General features: G+C 36.4%; 1 protein-coding gene across 9 annotated transcripts in view; it reads right to left on the bottom strand.

The window, feature by feature from the left end:
• LOC101888705 (restin homolog) overlaps positions 1–19730 on the bottom strand; it is a 126634-nt gene extending 106904 nt beyond the window's left edge. For 2 of the 9 annotated variants that reach the window (XM_005182956.4, XM_059129757.1), the window contains exons 1-2: positions 19002–19725; positions 18406–18734 (exon numbers count right to left, since the gene is read on the bottom strand). In XM_005182956.4, the coding sequence (XP_005183013.1) occupies positions 18406–18649 (244 nt within the window). In that variant the 5' untranslated portion in view covers positions 18650–18734; positions 19002–19725. Of the gene's footprint in view, positions 1–18405; positions 18946–19001 lie in introns of those variants that run through there. The other 7 variants (XM_059129756.1, XM_059129758.1, XM_059129755.1 and 4 more) reach the window with 7 other exon arrangements.
• Between the last annotated feature and the right edge of the window lie 487 nt (positions 19731–20217).

Raw genomic sequence — 20217 nt, 5'->3', positions numbered from 1 at the left:
CGGTGCTGGTGCGCACGTTAATTATCGAAGGGAGTATCCCCTTTTGTTTAAACTTGGTACATTGTAATATTATTATCAAACTTAGTTCGAGTTCGGAGATGGGCAATATCTGTACACTACTTCTGGTACCTACTCCACAAAATGTCGAGATGTTCCAAAACAAGTTGAATAGTATCAGTCGGTTTTGCCGACAGATGTATACCCCCAGCCTTAACTTATGATTATTCAAACTGTTGACTCTTTATGGGGGAGGTTCCGAAGCAGTTGGCCAATATTGACCAATTCGTATCGGACCTAAGACTGACTGAGTGTTGTAAAGAATCGTCGACTTGTTTCACAAGTTATGTACCCTGCACAGAAAGAGAAAGGATAATTTAATTTTGCTCCAACTTTGCAAATCCTAATATTTGCATCATTGCTAGGACAGGTGCGAAAATGGACAATATCGGTCCACTCCATCAAGTGCCACCCCCACCAACTGTCAAAATATTGAATAATTCTAACTCTTATAATATGTGATGTAAGAGTCCGACTGTCTTCAAATTTCACACATCCAAATATTTTTATTAACCCAAGGTCTGGTGTTATGATGGAATATATCGGTCCACTCCTTCTGGTACCTCCCCCACAAACGATCAAAATTTTGAATATCCATGAAGCTCATAAACGCGAAAATAGCATCCGATTCCATTAAGACTTAGTACATCTCAATACAAGATGAGATAAAAAAAAACTGCAACCAACTTAAGACGGCTGTCATTTCAAAGCCAGTCGTCCGACAGCTGTTAAAATTATTCCAGTGACAGTTCATTATATTGTTTACAAGCGTACAAAAGCATTTTGGATTCTCCACAAAAAAAGTTATTCGTGATGGAATTCATTTCTTTAAATTTGGCAGGAAAACCACAAGTGGCTACCGTTGGAGCACTACAGCATTTAAATGTGAATAAATCTTTTGTGTTTTCTACCATCGCTCGTTGCCGTGATACTGGTAGCGTAGCGCGACGTCTATGAAGTGGACGGAACAAAACTGCAACATAAGCAGAAATGGTTCGAAATGTAAAGAAGCGACTTGATCGAAACGCGTCGCAGTGGCCGAAAAATAACTCGTGAGTTGAATATATCGCAATATCCCATTCGGCAAATATTAGCTCGGGGTAAAGCCATTGAAATTCCAAAAAGTACAAGAACTTACGCCGCAACTGAAAGAAATAGACCCAAAAGAGCTAAAGAGTTGATTCGCTTGGCCGAAAGTTGTGAACTGCCGAATTTGGTTTTTTCCGAGGAGAAAATATTCGTTGTCCAGCAGTTTTTTAACAAACAAAATGTTCCTGTTTACTTGCCAAAGAGGTCGGCTGAAAATGCACCTTCGGTGGGCCACCAGAACTCAAGCGCGGGCCATGATAGTGTGGGCCGCCATAACAGCCGATGGTCGCTCTCCGTTCGTATTAATCGAATAAATGCCGAATATTATCACGAAAATATTTTGGAGGGTGTATTAAAGCCTTGGGCATGCATAAATGTATGCGCAGACCTTGGACATTCCAACAGGACTCAGCACCATCGCACTCAGCGGCCACCCAAGAAAGGTTACAAAATGAGGTTCCTCGCTTCATTTCCAGCGCACAATGACCACCAAAATCTCTGGATACCAATCCGTTGGACTATTGTATCTGGAGTGTTTTGGAAAGCAAGGTTGGCACTAAAAAATACCAAAGTGTCGATCACCGCAAGCAAGCGCTTCGACGGGAATGGGCCAAAATACCGCAGAGCAACATTCAGGCAGCGTGTGACGGTTACCTTGGCCGTTTGAAGGCCATAATTTTTGCCAAAGGTGACCAATTCGAACAAATCTAAACTTATTCTAAAATTTGATTGCTTTCATTCAATAAAATTTTAAAAAAAATTAAAAATTATTATTATACGGCAAAAATGTGCCTTATCGAAATAATGATTTTAGACCCTAAGTCTCTTTGGACGAAACTCACTCCGTCCATCAGTCTGACTGATAAACAGACTATTTGGTCTAATAGCTATGGATCATCCTCCATATGCATACCTGTCGATACGCCTACTGAAGCTTTATAACTTGCTATTAAACATATATGTTTATTATATTTATGCTGGATTAAAGAGATGTGGTATGAATTCCTTAGATAAATTGAAATTCATCGATTTCCAACTGGGATCTTTGTTTGAAAAATTGAATTAATATTATTTAAATAATATCAAAAAATGATGTAATCTCTTCCAGATCACAAAATAATTGTATATACTTAAAATATATGACAACCATATGAGAGAATATCCTCTTTCCATACCCCAATCAAGATTATTCATACAACACATGTGAATCGAATGAACGAACGTAAGCAGGCATGTAAGTCATAGTTGTAAACTTAATTAATTTGTTATATAAAAACGTCATTCGACGGGTATGGACGGGCGTACAGGGAACAGGTATGTCACACGGCCAAACACAGTAAACAATAGGCAACAGATACCGTTGCCGTAGATCTTCTAATAAAATGCTTACCAACAAAAAAGCTAAAAATGATCAAAGCAACAAATTAAGATACTACTCCCACGACAGAGATAAAATTCTAGAACCATATTTTTTTTCTTCGCTGAAATACAGGCAGCTAGCTCAAAACAAAACGAGAACACAACCAAAACAATCGGCTGGGTGATCTATCCACCCAGCGGATGGATGAATAATTATTAAGTATTTTTAACCGATCACAAAAAAATGCATTTTTAATTGATCAATGATTAGAATTGCAAGCTCTTTCTAGCTAACTACCAAACGCCCTCGCTCTGAGCTACTTTTCATATCGTAGAGTATTTTTTTAATAATGAAATATATTTTCAAGGTTACACTAAGGCTTACAACTTTTACGACAAAAAAATTGTCTATAAACCCATGTATGAGGCAGTTTTAATCATGGATGTGCGGAAATTAAAAAAATAAAAATGATGAACTAATCCAATTATCTAAAATTATTATTAATGGTGTTGCTTCCAAGATGCCACAAAAATGCACCAATTCGTTTGTTTCACAAATTATTGATTTTTATTGAAACACAAAAAATTCCAAAATGTGCAAAAACGCATACAACTGTTGCTTTTCGCATTTAACTTCTTTCGATATACATAAATTAGATGGTAATGATTAACATAAGGCATCAAAGGCGATATTCGGTCGGTCCAAAATGTGCAAAAACGCATACAACTGTTGCTTTTCGCATTTAACTTCTTTCGATATACATAAATTAGATGGTAATGATTAACATAAGGCATCAAAGGCGATATTCGGTCGGTCCAAAATGTGCAAAAACGCATACAACTGTTGCTTTTCGCATTTAACTTCTTTCGATATACATACGAACATATGATTCCTTCAAAAAAAAAAAATTATATATATATATATATATTGTTAGGTAAAGTTTCTGTAGATCTGAAACCAAAATTGGCCTATTTTTATACGCTCCACCATACATAGTATGGAGGGTATATTAAGTGCGTCATTCCGTTTGTAACTCATCGATATAATAATTTTAGACATAACAAAGTATATATATTTTTGAGACGATTTCGTATAGCCTCCATACAACGGTACCCCCCCCCCCCCCCCATATTCGGTATTCTGATGATTTTATTTTTGATTTTAGAGTTCGTAATGGTCACTACAGCCTATGACGAAAAATTGAATACGCAGGTCCACTTCTTCGTATACCCCCCCCCCCCCCCCCCCCCCTATAAAGGTACCTCTTTATATTCGGTATTTTGATGATTTTAGCGACATTATTTACCGGAATTGTTTCAAATTTTGTATTTGAAGTTCCTAAAGGGAACTACAGTCTGTGAGGTCCAGGTCTTCGTATAGCCCCCATATATCGGCACCTCCCTATATTCGGTATTTTGACGATTTTAGGTACAATATTCACCAGAATTGTTTCAAATTTCGTATTTAAAGTTCCGAGTACTACAGCTTGTGACATGAAATTATCTTTGCAGATACGGGTCGGGTCTTCGTGTAGCCCCCATGCAACGGTACCTCCCTATATTCCATATTTTGATGTTTTTATCGATTTTTTATTCAACGTAATTGTTTCTAGTCTCGTATTTGAATGGTAATGGCCTATGACAGAAGTTGCCTATGCCACGTCTTCGTATAGACCCCAATATAACGACTTCCCATATTTTTAAGATTTTTAACAGAATTTGTAACAAATTTTATTTGTTGTTGAAAATTTTCAAATTCGTTCCAAGGGTAGGGTATTCAAAGGGAGGGTATTCAAAGTTCGTCCCAGCCGAACTTTACGCTTTTTTACTTTTTCTTTTTCAAATCATTTACGTGCTAATATTTTTGCATATATTATTTTTGGTCAGCCTTGGTGGGTAGGTGTGTGATAAGGCTGGGTTTTTGGAAAAAAGGGTACCAAAAATGCTAGAATGAACTAAAAATTGAATGCTCTACATTGGACAAACGGAATGAGCTGATGGAGCGTAGGATAAAGGTTTATCGGAAATTCGAAATTCGGAGTGCACGAAAAGTACTTGGTACAATTTTGTATTTAGAGAACAGATAGTGTTCCAAATCAGAAAATTGGTATTAGGGTCGCTGTTGATGTGTAGCCTGGACATATGGAGGTGGTTTCCGAAATTTATACATCAATTGTACGAAAAGTGATGAATGGTACTAAATGTGATATTGGGTGAAGATATATGACTGTAATCCTAAAAATTTGATATTAAAGTCTCTGTTGGTTTTGGAAATGTGTACTATAAATGTACGAAAAGTACTAGGTGGTTTTGGTTTTTAAAATGGTACTAAATTAGTTATTATGTGAAGGATTAAAACTGGATCTCCATACATTTTATATTGAGGTCACTGTTGGTATCTGGAATTGATAGAAGGAGCAGGTTTTGGATACGCGTACTATAATTGTACTAATTTGATAATGGGGGAAATTAAAGAGCAGAACGCCTGAACTTTGTTATTAAGGTCACTGTTGGTATCGGAGGTTGAGATGTGGCAATTGTTTTGATTGCTACTAAATTTGCCATTGGGTGAAGGAATAGAGCTGAAATCCTGATATTTGATACCGATGTCACTGTTGGTGCCTGTAGATGAGAGAAGGATGTGGTTTGTATACGTACGAAAGGTGGAAATGCCACAAAATGTGTCGTTTGGATAGAAAAAGAATTCTGAAATTTAGTATCGAGGTCACTGTTGATGTAGTATAACTCTACGAAAAGTAAGGTAATAAATTAGGGATCGGGACTTAGAATATAGCTCTGATTCCGACATTTTATATGCAGGCCACTCTTGCTATATAGTTTTGAGAGAAGGGATTGGGTTTGGTAATGCGTACTATGATTGTTCGAGAAATATTGAATGGTACTAAATTTGATATTGAGGTCACTGTTGGTTTGTAGGATTTACATACAATTTTTGTTATAAAAAGGCGTAGTTTCGTCCAGAGAAATTGATATTGTGCAAGCATTTAACTAATATCCTCTTCGTATATTTCAAAGCGAAAGATTTTGAAGATATTTTGATGCGAAAAGTAAGCATTTTTCGATTATCCTTTTCGAAAAAGAAAATCTAGAACATGAATACAGTTTTTTCGAACTGGTGCAGTTGAAAAGTTAATCCGTTCTTGAAGTTTTATTTTAAAATGCTATCCAAGAAATTATGAAAAACTTGTACACTTTGAGTACTACAATGAACTGGTGGAACGATTCTAAAAAATTCAGGTGGAATTGTCGCTGACAAAGTAGCGAGAACTTGCTAGTCACATATACTGATCTAAATGTTTACAGACTGAGAGTATTTACCAGTCCGAAAATCGACTGATACTTTATTACTTATTTAAATCGAAAAATAATATTTACAAAATCTTTCTTACACCCTTACTTGTCACAGAAATTACTATCAGCAGCTCTGGTCATATTTCTCCTCCCATTGCCATAGCGGTATTTGTATCGTGTGAATATCAAAAGACATGGAGTTATACAGCGGCTCAGAACCCCCACGCATTATACCACTCACAGCTTGGCGATCAAAACATTTATTGTCATTTCAATTGTCAAAAGCATTAACAATTAAATAATACGGCTTATAATTAATTGATTTGATGAAATGTGGGTTTTTTTAAAGAGCGGTTGTAGTTATTGTTGTTGTTGCTGCTGCTTCTGTTGGTGGTCGTTGTTGGTTTTGTTGTTATTGTGTATTTATGTTTAATAACAACTAATTTACAAATTGAAACTAGACCGGTGGCCGGCCAGCTAGTAAAGCCGATCAGATAATTACCAGCGAATTTGACACTAATGCCGATAACAACATTTAATACCCTGTGACATTAACAAATGTTTTTGTGTGTTATTTTAAATATTGTACACAATGTGCAAAGTTATTGGAGAATAATTCTATTGAAGCGTGCATAATGGAGCTAGTTTTGCGAAACTCAGAAAAAATGTCTAAACAAGTGGAAGGGGAATTAGATTGATCTATCAGAAATCCATTTCAAACTTTCGATGGGCCAATATTGACCATTTCCTATCGGATCTAAATACATATATATGATTAAAATATTATGACGTGCCAAGTTTGACTTGACTTTATATGAGATATGTGATAATTTTTAGAAAATGTGAAAATTTGCATGAGGTAGCAGATATAGTCGACCGAAGTAATCCATTTTCATATTTTATCTAATACAGATAAAATATTGATATGAGCAAAATTACAAGAAAGTCGAATATTTATATCCAAATGTATGCGAATTAAATAAATTCCATACTAATCTTAGGTTTTTGATTGAGAAAGAGTAGTCATGTTTATAAGTTTTTGGAACCGTCCATGGCCCTATGGGCTAGGTAACTGTGTTAATTGAATATGAATAAAAATAAAATTAAAATTAAATATAGTAATTCTTAAAGAATCGCTGATTGGTTTCGCAAATTATGACAGAAAAATGTATTGAAAATTGTGACCCTTTGTGGGTGAGGTACCAGAAGGGGTTTGCAGATATATATCATCTTCACAACAGATTTTTTGTTAGAAAAAATGTGTGAAATTTGAAGAGAGTTGGATGCTTTTTCGTTTTTTTTTGAGCGTTGGGTTTTTTGAAAATCTTGGCCTCTATGTGGGGGAGGTACCAGAAGCAATGGTCCGATCTCTATCATCTTTATAACAGATATTCTGTTGATGGAAATATCTCAATATATAGGTACCAAGTCTGAATGAAATCGGATGTTAATTTCGCGTTTTATGAGCATCATGGATATTCAAAATGTTGACCCTTGGTGGGGCCATAATATTCCGATATATTCCATCATCACAACAGACCTTGGGTTAATTAAAATATTGTCAAGTGTATAATTTAAAGACAAACGGGCTCTTGCATCACACTTTATAAGAGTTATAATCATTCAAAATCTTGACAATTGTGAGGGAAGCACTAGAAGGAGTGGACCGATATTGCCCATCTCCGAACTCGATCTAAGTTTGATAATAACATTACGATGTACCAAGTTTGGACCAGTCAGACAGACGGACGGACGGACATCGCTAGATCAACTGCAAATGTCCTGAAACGGATTTGGTCCAAAGAGACCAAGTTTCGAAAACCGTTATTTCGATGAGCTACGTTTTAATCGTATCAAATGATATATACCCTCTCTAGCCATATGGCTGAGGGTATAACTAGCCATATGGGTGAGGGTATAAAAAATAGATCATTTATGTCAGTCGCGAACGTTAGCAATATCAGAGCACTACTCTCTCATATAATACAACATTAGTGTCGACAGCTGATTCACACGGAGGCCATTGGTCACTCGTGACCATTTTAAGAAGAATTAGAGGATTTGAAACTAATTTGGATATTTTCAAAAATAAAAAAAATTACATTCGCCAAATATTCTATTACAAATTTAAAAATACCGAATATAGCTATTATAGTGGGGTCTATATGAAGACGTGGACCTGAATAAGCAACTTTTTGCATAAATAATTTCTGTCAAAGACTGTAGTTCCCATTACGAACTCTAAATACGAAATTTGAAATAACTCCCGTGAATAATATCGCTAAAATTGTCATAATACCGAATATTGGGATATACCATTATATGGAGGCTATACGAAGACGTGGGCCTGCATAAGCAATTTGTTGTCATAGGCTATAGTACCCATTTCGAATTCTAGGTACGAAATTTGAAACAACTCCGGTGAATATCGTCCCTAAAATTGTCAAAATATCGAATATCAGGGGGTACCGTTGAATGTTGGCTATACGATCCAATTTAGATATTTCTCTTCCAGGAAGTAAAGTGCTTGGAAAGAACTTCTAATGTGAATTTTTAGACCATTCCATTGAAAAATGTTGCTAAAATCATATAAATATAGAATATAGGGAGGTACCGTTATATTGGAGATATAAGATATCGTGGACCTATATAGATAGGGGATAAAGTACTCAGAAGGAAATCCTTTTGTGGATTTTTTGACATTGTTATTGAAAATTTGACTACAATCATCAAAATACCGAATATGTTGGGGGGTACAGTTTTAAGGGGGCTATACGATATCGTAAACTTATACAGACAATTCTCTTCCAGGGGATAAAGTACTCAGAAAGATCTCCTTGTTTTGATTTTCAGGCAATTCCATTGAAAAATGTGGCTAAAATCGTATGTGGGCCCTATAGGGCTAAATCGTCTAAATCGGAATGACGAACTTATTATACCCTCCATACTATTTATGGTGGAGGGTATACACATTGGGAAAAAGCAAAAATTAGAAATATCTAGTAATATAAAGGTTTACCTAATCATGATATGCTCGATATGCTATGGGACAACTGCATGGTAGATGTTTAATCGTCTCTACCTCTCATTGGCCCTCATATGTTCTGCAGTACTCGGGACGACCGTTATTACATCTAGAGGTTAGACATATGATACTGCAGTGGACAATCAATATGGCCACCACAATTCTCAGATATCTGACCACTCATCTAGATGCCAGATATCTGATACTGCAGTGGGCAGTCAATATGCCAGTTCTTTCTCTCGAAAATGTTGGCTTGATGGTTCTAGATACCTTGAAATTCTTCAATGAGAGTCTTTTTAAATCGGCTGACATAATAGCTTATACATGGTTTGACAGTCTCTTCAATCGGTAGATCAATCGTCTGGAAACTACCCCGATCTAGTTATTCGGTCATTTCATTGCCCAATATATTATGTCAGGTTTGAAAATAGGCAAATTAACAGACAAAATTTTTAAATATATATAACTCTCATAAAATGTCTTTAAATTTTGCACCTCGCAATATAAGTAAAAAAAGATCATATGGCCTGACCATTCAATTGTCAAACCGACAGATACTTTCCAACTTGTTTTATATTCCCTTTTATCTAGGGAAATTTATGGAAATCTGTTAAAATCTCGTTACAATAGCTTGTAATTTTGTACCCTCGACAATCAGAATGCTTTAGCCATTCCGTTTGGAATACCTCGATCGAAGATCTAATGAATAAAATCTATTATTTATCTTAAAAAAGTCAAAAACCGGGCGGGGCCGACCAATTAATAAAATCTATTATTTATCTTCAAAAAGTCAAAAGGTGGGCGGGCCCGACTATACGATACCATATATTTTAATCTTTTATACCAAATAGTATTGCTACAGAGTGCATGATATCACTTCGAGAAGGATTATATTAAAAAACCAGTAAAGAAAGTCTTAAAGTCGTGCGGGGCCGACTATATGATACCCTACACCACTTTGCTAATTTAGTAGAGCTGCGCATAACAATAAAAAGTTCTTATGGGAGAATTCAATCATACACGCTATGATTATAATTGTAATTTAAAGTTCAAAGGACTAAATATGCCGGAGCATTTGTATCTTTTAAATTCGGACTTGTATTGCCCATTTGGTGCACAATTAATTTGAAATCGGATAAAAATATATATGGGAGTTATATCCAAATCGGAACCGATCTCGATAAAATTTGGCAAAGATATTTCTGAGCTGTATTTGATATATATCCCTGAATATCGTTGTTACGGAGTGCATATTACAGCTGTGGGTAACAAATATGACAAATCGGATGAACAGTATATACGGGAGCTATAGCTATATCTGAACCGATCTTCACCAAATTTGACATACTAGCTTCTAGTCTTAATTCGGTCGTAAGTGCCAAATATCATCCAATTTGGGCAAATATTAGTTTGGTGCACAATAAAAGGCAAATCGGACGAAGATATATATGGGAGCTATATCCATATCTGAACCGATCTCGATAAAATTTAGCAAATGTATTTCTGAGCTGTATTTGATATATTTCCCCAAATATTCTTGTTACAGAGTGCATATTACGGCTGCGGAGGACAAAAATAACAAATCGGATGAACAATATATATGGAAGCTATAGCTATATCTGAACCGATTTCGATCAAATTTGGCATACTTATTTTCAAGTCCAATCTGATCGTACGTGCAACATTTCATGCTATTCGGACTGATATTACACGTTTGGTGCACAATAAAAGGCAAATCGGACGAAGATATATATGGGAGCTATATCTAAATTTTGACCGATTATCTCCAATATCAATAGGGTTCGTCCTTGGGCCAAACAAATGATTTGTGCAAAATTTCATGTGGATAGGGCAATAAATGCGAACTGCACTTTGTTTACAAAAATACATGGACAGACGGACAGACGGACGGACGGACATGCATAAATCGACTCATCAAAAGGAACTATGGTTCTATCTCGTTTCCTTTTGCCTGTTACAAACAAATGCACAAAGACATAATACCCTGACCACCTAGTGGTGTAGGGTATAAATATATACCGGTGCCGAGTTCTACCAAATGGAAACGTACGTCCCGAAATTCACTCTATTTGGGCTGATATTAGCCAAATAATGGCACAATAAACCTGAAATAGAATTAAGAATATATTGCTATATCCAAATCGAAATCTCGATAACATTTAGCAAAGGTATTTCCGAACTCTATAAGTTATCTGGTACCAAATATCATTGTTGTCGAATGCATATTACACATGTGAGGGACTTAAACACCAAACCGGATGAAACATATATATGGGAGCTACAGCTTTAGCTATATCTGAACCGATTTTCACCAAATTTGATCAACTTGCTTCTAGATTGAATTTGGTTGGATGTGCCAAAATTCAGGTCATTTGGACTTATATTGGCTATTTGGTGTACAATTAACCCGAAATCGGTTGAAGTTATATGGGAGCTATGTATAAATTTTATCCGATTATCACCAATTTAATAAGGTTCGTCCTTGGGCAAAAACAAAAGTTGTTTGCAAAATTTCATCTCAATCGGATAATAAATGCGGCCTGCATTTTGGTCACACGGACAGACTTGCACGGACAGACGGACTGACATGCATAAATCGACTAAAAAAGTGATTCTATGAAAATTCTAAAAAGTAACTATGGGTCTATCTTGCTTCCTTCTCCATGTCACAAACAAATGCAAATGCAACAAAGACATAATACCCTTACCACTATGTGGTGTAGGGTATAAAAAGGAAGACTGATGTGACATTAGCGGATTCAAACTCTCACTTCTTCTCCCAGTAACCCAGTACTCGAACTGATCTCGTTAAGAGCATAAGTAGTCGCATCGAAACAAAAAAATCAGTTAACACTGGTATTGACTTGCCCCTTCTACTCACTCTTCTCCTATTCCTACCTCTCCTAAAACTCAGAATTTCTCTCCTTTAAAAATGTTTATAATATACACAAAAGATAGACAGATCTTCAGTTTGTCTGACAAAAATGCGATTTTAGCGTAACACTAAGACTTTCCCTCGGTTATATATGTTTGTAGTTTTTAAAATAATAATAAAACAATATAATATTTAGGCCCACCAGATCTGTTTGAAGTACAAGAATAAAATATATTTAAAATTGTTTTCAACATTCCACTAGAAATGGTGTAGGTTGTTTTCATGATGCATTCAAAAAATTGGAACAATTTCTAAATAGACAATGGATCCGTTATTCTCATATATTGCAACTTGTTCTCAATTATGTCATCGCTGTCAGCACGCTTGTCTTTCTATTACTTTTGGGTGGCGGGTAGGGGGACGGCCTTTGCATTTCTCCAGAAAAGAAACAAAAAAGCAAGAAAGCTCTCGCGCGTGTATGTGTTTTTTGGTTTTCTTTATTTCATTCAAGCAAGCCGGCAGACAGATAAACAGACGCACGTACTATTCGTATTTTGTCTAACTGTGGCGTATCTGAATGATAACATAATTGACATCATTGTGGCAGTCAGTATCTGCGATTATCTGCTTCTGCATTCTCCATTTGTGATAAACTAGTTCCCAGAACAAGCCGAAAAAGCATAACTAAATGATTTCGAACACCATAATCTTCGGCATGCTTTTTGTCGTTCCATTTTATGCTTGACTTTAAAATTCCAATAAAATTCAAGAATTATTGATTATTAGCTTAAAGAACGTGTAACAAATAGATGCCCATGAAACCGTCAATGTTCCTATTCCGATTTTCTATCATATTTCGTTCGGAACTGGCTGCTAATTAGCATCAAAATTATAGTTGTGGTATGGTTTGGTTATGTTCGCTCTGGATATGATTAAGTTTGAGTTGTGTCGGAAATTGTTAGTTCTTTAATCATGTACCACCAACTGGAGGGATCTCTAACAGACAACATTTAGCAGGCATACTTATTAAATTAATATCTTCGCAGTCAGTAATTTGAAATCTCTCCACCGAATCAAACGGTTTAACGTCGAAAGAGCAGGGAGAATTGATAAAAATTTGGAACAAATATGTCGTACACCCATAGTACAGTGGAATATCAAAAATATATAACCATATATGAAAGACCTAAAATAAAATAGACCCGTGTCTCCAGCCATCAACTTTCAGCGGTCGAATTTAGAAATGTGATTCCTCAAGTTCCAAACTGAAAACCGTCTTGAATCTTTTTTTACTCTCTTAAGCAAAATGTATTTGGCATAGAAGAATTTCATCGGCTGGCTTTTTCGTAAAAGAGCAATGAAGTTTAACACAGAATCTCATCAAGAGCTTTATCTTTAATTTCAAAATTGCAAGCATCGATGCTTAACCCGTGTTCCGTGTTCAGGTCAACTTTCAACAAAACTATCAGCTACAAAATTGTACCCAAGAGCTCAATGCACAACTTCGTAGAACATATGAAATTTCTAACTTCTCAATGTGACTTCAATGTCAAATAGCAAATACCGTCAAATGAAGTAGATTAATTAACAACTGTTCAGTTCCAAAAATATCAAATTGTTAGAATTCAACGAAATTATTTTCAACAAAAGATGAAATTTGGGTAAGATTCGCTTTCACGCCGCGTTGAACGACGTAATGGTGATTCATCCAATGGGGTACCTCCTTATTTTTTGAGTTTCGATCGATAGATGTTGTTGTTGTTTGTTGTAAAATATTTCTTTTATTGGGCGTTGTAATAAGTGTGGCTGTTGACATAGTGACGGATATTTTCGTAGTTTGGAAGAAGGGGATAAGTGCATTAACAAGGAATTCGTCCGTACTTCAGCATAACCATATGTTTGCATTGCTGTACCACCTAGTGGTCTCAGATATAATACAAACCCTCATATGATGGATAAAACTTCCTCGCCCAGTCGTGTCAGGATCGTGTAGTTCCAATTTAGAAAGGGGGGTTCAACGCTATAAGATCAAGATGTATCATTGGGGTCAGAGTAGCATTCATACTGATGTTATTGACCACCAACCAGGCGTGTCAGGAAAGACGTGCATGATCTAGAGAGGAAAGTCCAAAGCTATAAGAGAGAGCCTATGGAACAAGAAGCCTATCAGGCAGGTCGGAGCGGCAGTCCTACTGATACAGTCACAGATGTCATCAAAAATTGGAGTATGAATGCCGTCCTCGGAGTCCACCCCATCCATTGCAAATGCAGAATGTCGGCTGCCTAAATAAACAAGGTTTATTTTAGATCAACTACGTTTAGGACGGTGCAGTCGTCCCAATTCGTATTGGGCGCGGATCAATGAAAATGTGCTAAAGTTGACCAGCATGACCACACGGCATCTTTTCAATTGCCCTTTCAAACATACCCAAATGATTTCTGAAAATGTTTGGCCACAGTCTATGAAGGCAGCTGAATTTTTTAATATGGAGTTGGAACTAAATTAGCGGAAAGCAACACGCAGATAAGTATTGTCACAACAACAACCATTACAGTGTGAATGCTGTCACGTAGTGGGATTACCAGAACGCTAGCCACCATAAAATGCTACGGAGAATAAACATTAGAACCTTGCATCGTATCAAAAACTTCAATATTTTTTACATATTCCACAAAGGTTCCTCAAGAGTTAAGAACTCACTCATTTGTTTGTTTATTACATACTTTATTGTCAGACAAATTCCGGTTTGAAAACGTTGGAAAGAAAATGGAGATAATATAAAAAATAAAAAAAATTGGATTTACTCCAAAATATTCATTCCCACACTTCGAGCCACAATATGAAATTGTATTTACAAGAAATGATAAAAGAATTGGAACATCGGTCTACATTCGAACAAAAAACCTACCATCGCAAAACAAGAAATCTAAAGGCGCCACATTGGTTGGCCCTTTTTTGGCCAGAAAAATTCCACTAGTTGGAATAGCAATAAATCTTTCTGTTGCCTCATGACCAGTGGCAGAGGTCATGCAAAAGACAACAACATGTTATGGTATTACACATGTAGAACATTTGTTTTGAAACAACGGAGCATACAAAAGAAGTACGTAAATGAACTTGCAATACACTTAAGTCACAGTCAGTCAAATAAATTTCAAAAAAGAATGATTTTCTTCCTCTCATTATGACTGGCAACTGCTTTGTGAGTGAACAAAGGCAAGAAACGTAGTTAGTTAGGAATAAAAGACATCGTCATCCGTAGTTCGGTCTCAGCAACTCGTCTTTACCACTGGCACATCCATACATACATAACTAACCAACCAACCCACCAACGACCGGTATTATGTGGCTGACATTTAATTATAATGTTGCTTGGAATTACGTAAAAGCAATGTTTTAATCTTGTCTCAGTTTATGATGTTGAATTATTAACCGAAATTATTATTGTTATAGTTATGCAGAGAATACATCTGCCACCACCACCTAAGCGTCGTTGGCCCCCTTTCCGAAAACAACATTTAGCACAAATAGCGACTTATCTACCGGTTTGTTGCACGCTACTAGTCTGGGAAATCTTCCGTGTGGGAAACAATGCGCAATGTTTGAAATCATTTAATGATTACATCCGAAGACAAAAAACACAGACACAGAAAAGTGCTCTCAAGTACCACTCGGTATGCATGAGTTTGCAAAACAAGGCTAAGGTCGGATTATTTGCCTGAATTAAATTCAATCTTTCATAAAATGCGACTGTCGATTGCAGACATTTTTTTCACTGCTTGGTAATTGGGGAAAAGTGTATGGTAATTAATATGGCACAGAGAATCAAGTAAGATTAGGTTGCTTACATGTTAAAAAGATGATAAACAGGCTGTTATGTAAACTACAATGTAACCAATACGGCTACATTGTATACTCCTACGTAATTGGTGTGTCGGAAAAATATATAACAATCTTCAGTCCCTTGGCTGGATTCGAATGATGAAAATTGCTACTGCGTGTGATCCACGCAATGAAAAATGACACATAAAATCATCAGAGCAATGGTTTAAATGTACGATAGCTTTAAGAGTCGAATCAGAATCAGTGACAGTGGAAGTCAACCGGTTGGTACAGGAGCATAAGAGGGCCCAGACGGAATCTCAATGGTAATACTGAACAAGTTAAAAAACAGTAAGTTGGGCCAGGCCGAACTTTGAATACCCTCCACCATTTGGAACGAATTTGGAAATTTTCAAAAAATAAAATCCGTTAAAAATTCTTTTAAATTTTTATACGACGTGGACCGCCATAGGCATTGTTTGTCATAAGCCATTACAATATTTAAATTCGAAACATGAAATTAACATTCAATAATATAGATACAATCATTAAATATGTACCGTATATAGGGAGGTACCGTTATATATGAGCTATACGTAGACCTGGACCTGCATAGACAATTTTCTGTCACAGTCTGCAACATCCATTACGAACTTCAAATACAACATCTCAAACAATTTCGGTGAGTATTGTACCTAAAATCGTCAAAATACCGAACATAGGGAGGTACTGATATATTGGGCCTATACGAAGACCTGGGTTTCAATTCTATATTCTATGAAAATGTGAAATGAAAACTTTTATAAAGGAAAGAAATATCAAATGAAAAATGTTATAAAGGAAATATTTTTCACTTCATATTTTCATATAACAAGAATCCAGCCCCTGGACCTGCATAAACAATTTTCTGTTCTAGACGGTAGTTCTCATTACGAACTCTAAATACGTAATTTGAAACTATTCCGGTGAATAATGACGCTAAAATCATCAAAATACCGAATATAGGGAAGTACCGTTAGACCTGCACAGACAATTTTCTGTCATAGGCTGTAATATCCATTACGAACTTCAAATGCCAAATTTGAAACAATTCTGGTAAATAATGTCGCTAAAATCATCAAAATACCGAATATAGGGAGGTACCGTTATATGGGGGCTATACGAAGACGTTGACCAGCACAAACAATTTTCTGTCATAGGCTGTAGTATCCATTACGAACTCCAAATATCAAATTCCCGTAAATAATGTCGCTAAAATTATCAAAATACCGAATATCGAGAGGTACCGTTATATTAAGGTAATATAAAAACGTGGACCTACATGACCCATTTACGAACTTAACCCGCCTACGAACTTAAACTTTCTACTAAACATGTCTGCAAATGTTTAGCCTTCTATCTCAATTATTTCGAAAGATAGCGTGATTACAACAGACAGACAGCGCTAAATCGTCTTTGAACTTTACGCTGATCAAGAATACATATACTTTGTTGGGTCTGACATGAGTAGTCTAAGTCTAAAGTCCCTAGAGTGAAACAGCGAGTTCCCCAAGGTGAAGTGAACTGTTTAACCACCACCTTTCCGAAATCCCTCGCCCTCCAGACGGCATAGAGATTGTAACATATGCGGATGATTGTACAATCATGGTGTCGGGCCCAGTGGTCGATGACACATGTGAAAGGTTGTACCCCTATCTCATAGTGGAAGCACATCCAGACCTGCCAGAATGCAGCTCTGAGAACTGCGACAGGATGCCTCCTCATGACACCAGTGGACCATCTACATAAGGTGGCAAAAGTCCTTCTCTTACGTCAGCATAATTACATACTTTCGTTGCAGTAGCTGCTTGGGTGTTATCGTGAGAGTTATCCCGACCATCATATGGTGGATAAAACTCCCCCACCCAGGTGTGTCAGGATAGACATACACTATCTAGAGGTCCAACGCTATAAGAGTGAGCCTCTAGATCAAGAAGCTTTTCAGGTAGGTCTGAGTGGCATTCATACCGATGCTATCAGCAATCACAGGATCAATGCCGGCCTCGGAGTCCACGGCCATCCATTGCAGACGAAGAACGCCAGCAGACTAAACAAACCAGGGTAGTCTTGGCGCAATTACAATCAAGATGGTGTAGTCGTCCCAGTTCGTATTGGACACGAATTGACGAAGATGTGCGTGACGTTTCCCCGGTGTGTCACAGGCCCGCACAATACGCGGCAAGTTTTTAATTGCACAGCCCCGCATTGAATGGAATTGTTTTAGATTTGGCATTTAGAGTACTACCACCATTTAGTTTAGTAAAAATTCTCGGATTAGAAGTAGGTATTTGAACCCTGAATCCGGGAAAGTATTTCTCTGGGGGACGGACCCGGATATTTGATCCGAAAGTTCGGCTCCAAGACCCGGTTTAGACAATATAGGTGATGGAGTGATTTAAAACGGTTCCGTTGTTGTATCAAAATTATTGATTTTTTGGACCCGGATTTAAAAAAAATCGTCGAAAAAAGGTCCTTTATAACATTTATGCCAAATTATTGTTGACACTATAACCTTTCCAAAATGATACTCCTTTTAAGTAGCCGGCTTTTGATCGGGGCTTGAAATTTTCTCCTCTGCGTATGTCCAACACCAACTGAACTGACGAGTATTTACAGCCCATTCCCAATTCATAGTATTTCGTGCCTTAGCCCTAAACCATATAATAACAACAATGGAATCTTGGCCAACTTTTTTTAATAACAAATAAAGGAACAGTATCCCATCAAATAAATACAACAATAGTTTAAAAAATTAAAAGAAATAGGTTCCATAATAAATGAAAATTAATGATTTAAAATACATACCTCGGGGTGGAGGGCCTGCCTTTGGAACTGAATGCGAGCATGGTCGTCCAATTTTCGAAACTGAAGACGATGAACCGCTGAAATTTGTTGGAGCCTTTAGGCGACTGACTGGTGCACCGGTAACAGATGAGGTAGGAGTTGTGGCACTGGATCTGGGTGTAGCAGGAATAGGCTGTGATGTTGCTGTTGTTGATGTTTGTTCAGCGCCACCTGTGGCGCCAGCTGCCTCATTTTGATCACTCATAATTTCTATTTATTTATTTTTTTAACACAGGCTTAGATCTAGTCGTACCGCGATGGTCAGAAATTTTGAATGAGGGAAATAAAAACTAAAAATATTTAAACTAATTATGCCTTAAATATCCATCAAATGTAAAACGTATCGAATATGTTTAATGATGTAAACCAATATGAATAACTTCCAAAGGGCTACAGCCTACTTCAAATTATTTTGAAATTTAGGGAAAAATCTTCTGACTCGATCGGATGCCAACTAGAATTTTAGCCTCGACACTTTTAATCACTCGCGAAACGAACTCACGTATTTCTTTTCCAAATCAGAACCGGCGACTTTTTTTCTTATTCGATTTACTTACCTTAGTGGTATTTCAAGATACCTTTACCGTATAACCCGGAGTATAGATGACAACTGAGAGGTTGGCAACACCACTCTCTCGCACACAACAAACAGCTGAGCCGGAATATAAACACAAAGCAGAGATGAAAAAAATAAACAACAAATATTTTTTTTCCAAATTCAAGATTTTCGTTTCGTTTTGGTCTTTTTTTCTTGTTACAAATTCTTCCGTTTGTTTTTGTTTCTGGCTGATCTCAGCTACGACGGCGACGACGATGGCCTTTACTATATTTTAATAACTTTATTATGCAAATATTTGTTAGGTATTTTTTGTGTTTTGTCACGCTGTTAATTTATGCAACCCCGAAAATAAGAACACAACACACGTTGACACAATGAGACGCTACACAATGTACAAATGTGACGGTTATTTGGAAACTAAATTATTTTTTCTACTTCTCTATTGGCGCTCTCAATTGAAATTTATTGGACGAACTTATTATTTTGTTGACTGTTTCTCTTTCTCAATTGCTGCATTGACACATTTATCTTGTTTGTTGTGTATTTACAAACACACAAATCACCATTTTTTGCTGTGTTCATTAACTGCAGCAATTATTTTATTAGGGAAATTGTTATTGTTTTCAAAAATCGTGATTTGAATGCGGACCACAGTCTAGTTATTTCATTATATAACACGCGACGTTTCGTATATTCACCGACAGCTAAATTGATAGCGTTAGTTATGTTGAATGATTTTTATTTAAAATTGTTTGATTCTTTAGAAAATGAATAAAAATTATTTTTGAAGGGGGATGAAACGTACGTTGCAAACCGAAGAGAGCACAGCGGAGATTTGACAGAGAAGGGATGTGTAGGTCGACTTTAGATGGTTAAACATCTAAAAGTAGAAATCGACTTTTGCCTCTGGCAAAAATCGCAATATTCATATTTTGTTATCGATTTTCGATTTTGATACCAATGATTTATTTTTTTCATAGATTTTTGGTAGTCTTTTAGTTTTCAAGCCAAAAAATACTTTACAATAATATTCGAAAACGATTCAGCCGATTAACAGAGCATTGCTCGTCATCCATAGTTACATAATCAAGAAATTCTTACTTTTGGTTTCATTATTTTTGTGGAAAATTGAACCAAGGAGAGTTAATATTAATTCTTAAATATCAATTCTTTCTTGTGGGAAATCAATAAGTAATTTAAATTTTAAGAGTCGA

This window comes from Musca domestica, unplaced genomic scaffold, assembly GCF_030504385.1.
Source record: "Musca domestica strain aabys unplaced genomic scaffold, Musca_domestica.polishedcontigs.V.1.1 68, whole genome shotgun sequence".
Taxonomy (NCBI): domain Eukaryota; kingdom Metazoa; phylum Arthropoda; class Insecta; order Diptera; family Muscidae; genus Musca; species Musca domestica.
This window is presented reverse-complemented; position numbering and strand designations above follow the sequence as displayed.